At 38.6% G+C, this 12093-nt stretch overlaps 1 protein-coding gene across 1 annotated transcript in view; it reads left to right on the plus strand.

Moving 5' to 3' along the window:
- LOC124607437 (tumor suppressor candidate 3) overlaps positions 1-8297 on the plus strand; it is a 47712-nt gene extending 39415 nt beyond the window's left edge. The window contains exons 7-8 of the mRNA XM_047139766.1: positions 4266-4431; positions 7991-8297. Of these exons, the coding sequence (XP_046995722.1) occupies positions 4266-4431; positions 7991-8006 (182 nt within the window). The 3' untranslated portion in view covers positions 8007-8297. The remainder of the gene's footprint in view (positions 1-4265; positions 4432-7990) is intronic.
- Positions 8298-12093: the final 3796 nt, after the last annotated feature.

The following is a 12093-nucleotide window of genomic DNA, read 5'->3' on the forward strand; positions in this document are numbered from 1 at the left end:
CACCAAAAAAATTTAATGTTTGCCACACTGAACTTCATACGCTTGCACCTTGGTGGGCCATCTGCACTCCCCTCTCCTCCCAATCCTTCCAAGCTTCCTTGCTCTTCTAACCCATTCTACATTCCACCTAAAAATCTCTCTCAGAAGGTACACAGCAGGGAATGGACATTGTGTGTGTGTGTGTGTGTGTGTGTGTGTGTGTGTGTGTGCGCGTGTGTGTGTGCGTGCGTGTGAGTGAGAGAGAGAGAGAGAGAGAGAGAAGAAGGTGGTGGTGGTGGTGGTGGTGGTTGTTAGTGTTTAATGTCCCGTCGACAACGAGGTCATTAGAGACGGAGCACAAGCTCGGGTTAGGGAAGGATTGGGAAGGAAATCGGCCGTGCCCTTTCAAAGGAACCATCTCAGCATTCGCCTGAAACGATTTAGGGAAATCACGGAAAACCTAAATCAGGATGGCCGGAGACGGGATTGAACCGTCATCCTCCCGAATGCGAGTCCAGTGAGAGAGAGAAGAAGGATCTTGTCTGAAAGCAGAACACAGAACAACATCAGTCTTCTTTATGCGCCTGTTGACCACCCAACACCTCATCTTTACAGTGAGTGGTTGCTTTTACTCCTTCCATTTTGCGATTTCTTATTGGGGAAAGAGGAAAATCAACTCTGTGTTGAACTTTTACTTAGATACTTTACATATTGTTATTTTGTAATTATTTAACATATTGGAAGCATGTTGCATCTTTTTTTGTGACAGTTGCGATAATTGACAGCAAGTCACTTCTGCATAAAGGCGTTTTGTGACTGATTTCTATGCTTATATTGCAAAATAACAACTTGCAGCATTTTACACTTTGCACTTGAATAATAGTGTACCTTATCACGTGATCAAGTTTAGTTGCTAAAGTGACTAGCTACTCTCTCTGAGCTGTTGAATAATATTTGTCATAATTGTAATGTATGTTCAAATTTTATTTGTCAGTTTTGCCTTGAATATCATACACTTAATTCGTACTTCACCAGTAAGTTAGCTTATTTTGTTCTGGGACCAGTGTTTTTTCATATATAAGTGTCAAGGATAAAAAAATTCACCCACTTGGACTTCACAGTGCGATTCCTCACATACTAACCGTACAAAAATATCTCTCACAAAATTCCATCCTGCACATATTTCCAGCAGCAAATGGATGTTAAAGTTAGGCAATCTGGCAACACGGTAATCACATGTACAATATGTGCCTCTGTCAGCATATATGCAAAGTGCTCTGCAGTTTGTGCAGTGGATAGTATTTTGGGTTAGCATGCAGAAGGTTGGGGGTTCGATTCTGGGCCATGTCATGTTTGTTTTTATTTGCTAGTTCTGCCATATAATACTATGCACCATTTCTTAAGCCACCTGTACCTGACATTTACATAATACAATATTGTGTAATGGTGAACATAACAGAAATGTGCTCAGACAAGTCAAAAATACACAGTTGAAACAAATGACCTGTCATAGTACAGAACAACTACAAAAACAATATCAATTTCAAGATGCTAAAAAGGTATCACAGTTAAATAACTCAACATCTACTAATCATTTATACTACATGCAGTACGTCATTTCAGATGTGACAACCAGTGACAATACTAATTTCCGTATTAATGATCGCAAGAAGTTTACAAAAGAATAAATTGTCCTCAGAGCAAATGCTCAAAGTGACCCCCCTTCACTTCCAAACAATCAAACATTGTGTGACCTGTTGGATCATACAGCTCTGGACTCTTTGCATCAAGGCTGCACCCACACATACAAGAGCAGCATGAACACATGCTATTAGTTCTACCATATGTCAGTGGAGTAGAATATATGTGCTCCTTCAAGTGTCCCCATAGGAAGAAATCAAGGGGATTTAGGTCAGGCGAGTGCAGAGGCAATACAACTGAATCTCCCTATCTGAGCCATTTCTCTGGAAATTTTCTGCCTAAACATTGTTGCTAACCTCTGCCGACCAAGATGTGGAACATCTTTCATTGTGTCAGGTGAATAGTTTGAGAGGAATGCATGATACCTTTGTGCAGTCAACTGGTCAAGCAACAACTAGGAACCCAAACTCCTGCATCCCAGTATTCCAACCCGGACATTGATGCCAAAGTGAACTTGATATCCATGGTCGCGGGTGACATGCAGGTTAACATCACACCAGTGATGGGCATTGTGCGTATTGAAGACATCTTCATTAGTGAATGCTGCTTCAGCTGATCATATTACAGTTTTTATGAAGTCATCATTGGCTTACTGTTGTTGTTAGAACCATTCATAGAATTGCATTGGCAGAAGGCGGTCTGTAGGATGTAGGTGTTGCATTAAAGAATAATGGTACAGGTGCAGACCACACTCATGCAGACGTCAGTGACAGTGCTGCCTCGCTACACTACGTGTACTTCACTAGGGTCATGGTGTATGACCTCCAGAACAGCTTCCTCGGTAGCTGGAGCTGACCAGTCTGTAGGACTTCCCGAAGGCAAAGCTCCAGATGACGAAACACATTTTTATCTGGATGATGTCAACAAGGATCTAGCAGTGTATTCATGAGTGGCAACACCAGCCTTGTTACCCGATGTACCTTGAACCAGGAGCTTATCCACATATTCACTGCTTGTCTATGCCATATTTCTGCCACACTGTTTTAGTATACCACAAGAAGAAAATGCGATATGTGTACAAATGTACATTGAGTCTGTCACTGGCACATTACTCCACTAGCAGCTAGTCCCTGTCTGGTGAACAGCGCATGCAGTAAAACCACATCATTATCCGCAGCAGGCTGGTCCGCCTACCATGCACCACTTCTCTTACAGCTTTTGTTCTGTACAAATCATCCCAACACTGCTAATTTTGAAATGTTTGTTTAGAATTATACTTTTTCCCTAATGGTAATGGACGTGTTGTTTCCACATTTCAGTCAATGATACTAATGACAATAATAATAGTAATGCATAAAGATGATACTTACTAAACAGCATGCAATTATCTGACTCAGTGCCAAAAGTCGTAATTGGTGGTTCCAAGGTGATAATACATACAGATGGTAACAGAGTTTGGAAATTATTTGCAGAGCACATTGCTAGCCCTACTGGTGACACAAGGCCCTAATGAAATGTAATGGACCTGAATGTATAAAGAATAATAGTTTGTACTAATCAATGGGACCATTGGGGGATGATACACGGAAAACAGGTTTGGAATCTAGTAGATGTAGTGGTGTGGAACAATTCATGTCCATGACATGTAAAAGGTGTCTTTAAAATCTGATTGGCAAAAACAATTGTATTTCTGTGTTCGTAGAATGTAAGTGCAAATTTTTTGTAGAGGACACACTGTAGTCGCTATATGACGATTAAGATGCCAGATACAGTACCATGCAGACTACATTTAAAAAATAAAAACAAATATGCTTCGACCCAGGATCGAACCCTCAACCTCCAGCATGCTATACACTGCACCAACTGCACAACACCATTGCTGTCTGCAGACAGAGGTTGTTACTGTACATGCTATTACAGCGTTGCCAGATTGCCAGTTATTAACGTCCATTTTCTGCTGGAAATACGTGTTGGAAAGATTTTATGACAGACATTTTTGTATTGCAAGTATGTGACAAATCATGCTGTGAAGTTCGAGTGCATGAATTTTTCTTCACCCTGTATATGAAATAAAAATTCCAAAATAACTGGTTAAATATTTGTATAAGGCAGCTAGAATTTTTATTTGTTATGTCTTTCTTATTTTTATCAGTGAAGATTTAACAAACTACAGATTAAACCTACCTATATTACAAAGAATATGATGGTGTCAAATAACGTGTAAGAAAAACAGCTTAAGCTCAGTTACAGTAATTTATACATAAATTCATCCAAATATACTCTAAGTTAAAATAAAATAATGATTTGAAATTTTGAAGTCACATTTCTCAAAAAAAAAGTTGTCAAAAAAGTACCTTGCCATTCGAAGCCCAAAAACTTTGGGTTCTCTATAGTGCCTCATACTTCAAGGTTAGCATAAGTTTAGAGATTAAGCATCTTGATTGGTCGGGTAGTTAAGTTGTATGAAGTACCATTGCGACAGACAGGAAATTAAATTTCTGTGAGAAGGAAAGTGGCACGGAAAAATGACGAGGAAGATAGGAAGAGCCAAATAATTCATTTTAACTGAATGTATAGTAGAGTACTATCTTGTATGTTTACAAGAACAGTGTTACAAGATTGTCTTCATCCTTAGCTGTGTTCAGATGCATTTGTGGTCTTAGGCATGGTGCTCATAACAGAAGCAGCAGTGCAGAAAGGAGATGTTCGAAAACGAAGAATTATTGCAATAGGTGGTCTCGTTATTGTTGCAGCTTTCTTCAGTTTAATTTTGTCTATGTTTAGATCAAAGGCTCATGGATACCCATACAGGTAAATATGTGAATTCCATCAATCTTTTTTATTTTAGCAAAATGTTATTGAAACTCGTATTTCATGTTTTACAATCACATAGTTTCAAGTTAAAGTAGCGAATTGTGAATCTCTTCAGGTACATAGTATAAACTTTAGTCATGATTTTTCTAGGTACTGTGGTCTATTGTATTCATGGATTATACCCATTGATAATTCAGGATTACTTACTAACGGAAATAATTGTCAGAAAAATACTGCTCTTATGCAGGAATTAATATATTTCCATTTCATTTTTATCTATGATATACTCCCCAATGTGCTATTGGAAGTACTTGAAACAAATCAGTGTGTTAGGAATACTTGTCTTTGGTTGTAATCTATCTTTCCTTATATTACATTGGCTACTTTATTACTTGTGGAATATAAAATTCGAAGCTTAAGGATGTGAAACTGACGAAGCTAAAAATTCTTCAAACATTTCCGTACGACATGTCACAACCTTGGAACATCATTCTCATTTGTTTTTCCCCTACTAAAGCAACAGGTTGATATCTGTAATCTAGGTGTCCTATCACTGGATCAGTAGCACCATATTGTAATTAATGGTGACTCATTGTCGACTCCACTTGCAATTGGTGCAAACCATTTCTCCTTTGTTCCATAGCAATATTTTTATGAATTGCAGCAGTATCACTGAAGAACACAGCTACAAAGAAAGTATAGAAATTTTTCTCTTTACATCCAGTTGGTGCTCCCAAAGAAATATCCATAGATTACTTATTTTTGCCAACAGTGACAATCTTCAGATCTGTTGTACAATGACAGAAAAAACAAAACTGATAATGAGTTGTGTAGCTTAACACATACTGAACACAGTAATAGTGTATGGATATTTGTATAGAGATTTGAAATACCTGTAAAGGATCAATGCAGTAAAGCCTAAAAACAAACTGAGATATACCAATAAAGTGATGTTAAAGAACAGCTCATTGAACGTGTCAAGATAGTAGCAAACATGATGTGTATTGTGGAACCTTTAAACATCAAACTGTGGTGCAGTTGTAGTGCAAAAAGAACATACATTACATCATCTACAAGGTATCAGAACTGCAACCACAGTTTACAGGAGGAGTCTGACTATCATAGCCAAGAGTATGGTTTTGGTAACAGAGGTATAATGAAAAGAAATAATACTGACTGATGCATAAATTACTTAAAAAAAACAGTATTTCAATTGCAGGGAAGAGTTACTTGTGTGGACCTAAGGTAGGTAGACAGCAGCGTTAAATCAGAAAGACATTTATTATAGGACGAGATAATTAGATAGCAACAGTAAATCAGAAAGAGATGAGAGTCTGATACCTGGCACAATTAGAATACATATTGTGTGCAACTTCTAAATTATATCTATTACACAGTGACATAGTATTATTTATTTGGGAATTGCTAATAATAGTAGATTTCTTAAAACATTTTATCAATTTTGTACCATTTAATTTATTTCCTCACAGACCAAGGCTTGACTGTATCATCAGTGCAATAACTGTTGCTACTGCTGTTTATTTCCTATGTATTTTACTAACACTTAATGACCCACGACTGGTTCTGAGATGTTCAGCCTCATTATCATAATGTTCTGTAGATCATTATGTTGCATGGCAATGACATTCGATTAGAAAATCAGGCCAATGTATACTGTATCGATAAAATGTTGTTGTTGTTGTTGTCGTTGTCGTTGTTGTTGTTGTTGTCTTCAGTCCTGATACTGGTTTGATGCAGCTCTCCATGCCATACTGTAAAGTTTGTACATGAATAGTTCAGTATGGCTTTTGGAAGGAAAATTATTGACATTTCAGATTAAGTCACTAAGTTACTTATGAGCTGTTAATGTTTTTACTTGACTGCCTTATTTGCTGCAAATCAAGCCGTAGATCATTAGTCATTATGTAAGAATATGTAGGATACATCAGGAGAAAATGTTACAAAGAGAATAATTTATGCTTTAGGTTTGGGGAAGAAATTTTGCATGACAAGAAGGTAATGTAAATCGATGAAAATACACAGGTGTCCAAAATTAATGCAGCACATCACTATTTCCCCATCCTGTGTCTAATTCATGATATAATCTTACAAACTGTCAACAGATGTCCACACGACATGTTTACACGGAAGATGGCATTCTGGGCAACAAACAACCGTGCCAGTGATGATGTCAGATCACCTGTCAAATGGGGTAGTATTCACCGGGTAGTCACATATCCAAAATCGCTGTGTACACAGTCGTAGATGGTGTTGCATGGTACAGTGAAGACGCCTACCAGACTCTTGTAGAGGGACATACGAAGGATGGAAGCAAGACAGTCGCAAACTGATGTGACCCGATGGCTTAACGTGAATTGTTCTGCTCTTTTTTTGGATGTGATGACAGTTCATAGAGACCGAAACTGTATCCTGAAGAGCAGAGCAGGGCTGACCATGTGTAACATCAGAAAGAGAGGATCTTTATTTGGGTGCAAGGGGACAATGGTACTGCCTTAGTACTGCACGACAACTGGCTTCTGACCTCACAGCTTCCACTGGACATGTTGTATGGTGTACAGAAGCCTTAGGCAGAGTGGCCTTTATTGTTGGAGACCTTCTGTACGTGTACCTCTGTCGTGCCTCCACAGAAGGGAACATCTAGAGTGGAACCGTCAACATGTCACCTAGACGGTCGAACAGTGGGCCAATGTTCTTTTCACAGATGAGTCCCAATTTGGTTTAGAGAGCGATTCTTGACTGATTCGCATCTAGATGAAATGTGGAACATGATTTTGGGACCCAAACATTGTGGAAAGAGACCGGTGTGAGCGGGGATTATGTAGACCAATCAGAAACCTGTTCATGAACTTGTACGGTTGAATTGGCAAGATTCAAATGCTATCATGTATCGTGACGCGATCTTGGCACCTCAATTTGGGTTGCTTGTGAGATGCTATGGTACCAGACATCGTATTGATGGACGATAATGCTCGAACACATAGAGCACAGCTAGTTGATATTTTCTTGGAAACGGAAGAATTTGTATGAATGGCGTGGCCTGCCGATTTGAATCCCATGGAGCAAGTTTGGGATGCACTAGGGACACAGTTGCATCACGTCAGCATCTACTAACCCCTTTCCAAGATCTGTGAGCAGCTCTTTAGGAAGAATGGGCACTATTGCCTCAACATGATATTGATGACATCATTTACAATATTCTCCATCATTGTCATGCCTGTACTGCTGCCAGAGGTGGTCCCATCCCATATTGGGCACATTAACCAGTTGTCTGAATGTGTTGCTGAATCTGTTAATTTGGAAAAAATGAACTTTCTTTTCTACTGTTATGCATGTTGCAGTTGTTTATGTTCCGTATTTTTTACATTCTTTCTACTTTACTATCATCTGTTTATGCTGTTTTTTGACAAAGTAAACACAACTTTGCAAATTTTCTGTTTGTTGCTTTAATTTTGGAAACCAGTGTATCAATAAATATGTATGTCTATGTTATCATAAAGTAACAGCAAAAATGTATATACTTTCTGTGCTGTTCCAGCTTCCTCTTCAAGTGAAAGCTGCAAGCGGATTTTTTCAAAATAATTAACTGGGCACCTACACAACTTACCTTGCATGTGACAAATTAAGTGACAGTACATGATAACACTGGCCTAAATTAAGCTGAAATGTATAAATTCTGGATACGATGGAGTTTTCACCACACAACCATATTACTACTATTGTGACATACATGGTTATATGGGATTTTTTGTTATGCATTTTTAAGTATTACTGAAGTCTTTCATTGTTAAGTTATTTAAAAAATCTTTGTGAAAGCCAATAAACTGTATACCTGTTGACAGAGACCCAATTTTTAGTGTATATTCCAAACATTATGATATATTCTGTGTTACATATAGATTTTACAGCTGAAGTTAATCTTAAAAGTTTTTTATGCTCCATTGGTTTTGGCTACAATAGCAGGCATTAAATTAAAAGAAAAGGTCATACGTGCACATTTAAGTAATTTCGTCTTAGTGAAATGGATTGTTTTCTGCTGTTCTCATTTCATTGCTTTAGACTGTACCATCCACCATGCCGAAACTTCATTTTTATTTGTGTATATCATAAAAAATTCCTCTAGCTTCTAATTTCTGATTCCCCAACCTTTAGTGTATTTTGTGTTTAGAATAGACAATAGGGCTACATCCATTAAATCAAAAACAGTCTTCCAAGTGATTTATACTGTTCTGTGACTGCAGAATATCTGACAACAGTTGTACATGTAAAACTTGGGTATGTAACTTCCAACCTGAAACAAAGACATTTCTAGTTTTGATGAGTAGTGGAAGGCTACTTGAGAAGTGTTTCAAACAAGGCGTTGCTTGAAGCAGCTATGGTCATCACCTCAAAGAGATTTATTTGTCTCCAGCCCAGGACAGCGTTCATTGTTGAGGCAACTGCTGTTTTAATGTGTAAATGAAACATCAAATGAGGTATGATTGGTTGTAAAATCCTTATGGAAAGAAATAAAATTATATAATCCATTAAGATGGATAATCTTAGGAATTAATATGTGGGCTTATTAATATTTAGCGCAGAAGACTCAAAATAATACGTGTGCCAACTGCTAACAAAGGCCATGGGCTCGAACATTCAACAGACTATACCTTTTACCTGCCAACCAGGCTAATTTGTCTTCTGCTGCATGCATTTTTAATAATTTAAGAAAGTGTTTCTATGTACAAGGTGTATAACTTTGGTTCCGCCGTTTTTTCCCCAACATTTGAGGCTTTAAAGAAAGAAATTGGTTACACACGTATCATTCAAAGTATTTTCCATCACTGGCCACTACTTTCTCCCGCATCGAAAAAATTGTTCATCTTTTGAAACAATCCACGAATTGATCCAATTTGTGACTTCTTCATGAGATTGGAAGTGTTGATCGGCCAGGCCATGCGCCATTGATCTAAACAGGTGATAGAGGGAGCAATCTCTGGAGAATATGGCGGGTGGGGTAGGACTTGCCATTTTAACGTTTCCAAGTGTGATTTGACCTCTTTTTGCAACGTGGGGTCGAGCGTTGTCATGCTGCAAAACCACTTTATCGTGCCTCTCACTGTTTTGTGGCTGTTTGTCTTTTAATGCTCTGTTCAAACACATTAATTGCATTCGATAACGAGCACCTGTGATTGTTTCACTTGGTTTTAACACCTCATAGTACACGGTGCTGAGTTGGTCCCACCAAATCCAGAGCATGATCTTGGAGCCGTGAATATTCGGTTTGGCCCTCGATGTGGAAGCATGGCCAGGTTGTCGCCATGATTTTTTGCATTTAGGGTTATCGTAATGAACCCATTTTTCATGCCCGGTCACAGTGCGATGCACAAATCCCTTCCGTTTTTGCCTTTGAAGCAATTGTTGACAAACACACAAACACTGTTCTGTGTTTCTTGGTTTCAGTTCACACGGGACCCAAGTTCCTTCTTTCTGAATCATGCCCGTAGCCTTGAGATATTTTGAAATGGCTTGCTGTGTCACTCGCACTAATCATGCCAATTTTTCTTGAGTTTGATGTGAGTGTTCACTCAGTAATGTCTCCAATTCTGCATCTTTGAAAACATTCTCACTTCCACCACTATGCCGGCCTATGACAATAAAATCGCCATTTTTGAAGCGTTGAAACCACTCACGAAACATTCTTTCACTGACAACATCCTTAACATATGTACTTGAGAGCGGTTTACGAGACTCAGCTGCTGTTTTCTTCATATTGAAACAAAACAGTAACACCTCCCACAAATGATGAGAATTAGGCTCGTAAACTGACATTTTCAATCAAGACCACCTTTATGATGCAGACACAAATCGACTAATGTTTGAATGAGGTTATATTGACCGAGGTCCAAGCTAACTGCCTGACGTCTGCGATCTGTTTCTTTCGACCGCTACGTACCATTGTCGCTACCTAAAGGCAAACGGCGGAAGCAAAGTTGTACACCTTATAATTTCTGATCAACAGTTTAGCCTATATTGTTCTTGGATTTTTCTACAAATATAAAGAATTTGCTGGACTACAGTATGTGTTTCATAATTAATGGAGATAGCTCATTTATAAAGAAATGCATATGTCAGGATAGCAATGTTGCCAAGTGCAGTTTACCACTCTTGACTCTGTCATGTGTACATAGCCTCTTGTAGTTAAGTTGCTCTCTCTCTCTCTCTCTCTCTCTATATATATATATATATATATATATATATATATATATATATACACACAAAGATGATGTGACTTACCAAACGAAAGTGCTGGCAGGTCGATAGACAAACAAACAAATACAGACATACACACAAAAAATTTTGTGTGCATGTCTGTGTTTGTTTGTTTGTTTGTTTGTCTATCGACCTGCCAGCACTTTCGTTTGGTAAGTCACATCATCTTTGTTTTTAGATATATTTTTCCCACGTATATATAAACAAAGAAGATGTGACTTACCAAATGAAAGCGCTGGCAGGTTGATAGACACACAAACAAACATAAACATACACACAAAATTCTAGCTTTCGCAACCATTGGCTGCTTCGTCAGGAAAGAGGGAAGGAGAGGGAAAGACGAAAGGATGTGGGTTTTGATATATATATATATATATATATATATATATATATATATATATATATATGATGTAACTTACCAAACGAAATCGTTGGTATGTTGATAGACACACAAACACACACACAAAATTCAAGCTTTCACAACCAACGGTTGCTTCATCAGGAAAGAAGGAAGGAGAGGGAAAGACAAAAGGATGTGGGTTTTAAGGAAGAGGGTAAGGAGTCATTCCAATCCCGGGACTGGAATGACTCCTTACCCTCTTCCTTAAAACTCACATCCTTTTGTCTTTCCCTCTCCTTCCTTCTTTCCTGATGAAGCAACCGTTGGTTGTGAAAGCTTGAATTTTGTGTGTGTGTTTGTGTGTCTATCAACATACCAACGCTTTCGTTTGGTAAGTTACATCATCTTTGTTTTTAGATATATTTTTCCCACGTGGAATATATATATATATATATACACACACACACAAAGATGATGTGACTTAGCAAACACCGAGCGAGGTGGCGCAGTGGTTAGCACACCGGACTCGCATTCGGGAGGACGACGGTTCAATCCCGTCTCCGGCCATCCTGATTTAGGTTTTCCGTGATTTTCCTAAATCGTTTCAGGCAAATGCCGGGATGGTTCCTTTGAAAGGGCACGGCCGATTTCCTTCCCAATCCTTCCCTAACCCGAGCTTGCGCTCCGTTTCTAATGACCTCGTTATCGACGGGACGTTAAACACTAACCACCACTTACCAAACGAAAGCGCTGGCATGTCGATAGACACACAAACATACACATAAATTTCAAGCTTTCACAACAAACTGTTGCCTCATCAGGAAAGAGGGAAGGAGAGGGAAAGACGAAAGGATGTGGGTTTTAAGGGAGAGGGTAAGGAGTCATTCCAATCCCAGGAGCGGAAAGACTTACCTTAGGGGGAAAAAAGGATGGGTATACACTCGCACACACACACATATCCATCCACACATATACAGACACAAGCAGGTGTGGATGGATATGTGTGTGTGTGCAAGTGTATACCCGCCCTTTTTTCCCCCTAAGGTAAG

This window comes from Schistocerca americana, chromosome 3 (genome assembly GCF_021461395.2).
Source record: "Schistocerca americana isolate TAMUIC-IGC-003095 chromosome 3, iqSchAmer2.1, whole genome shotgun sequence".
NCBI lineage: Eukaryota > Metazoa > Arthropoda > Insecta > Orthoptera > Acrididae > Schistocerca > Schistocerca americana.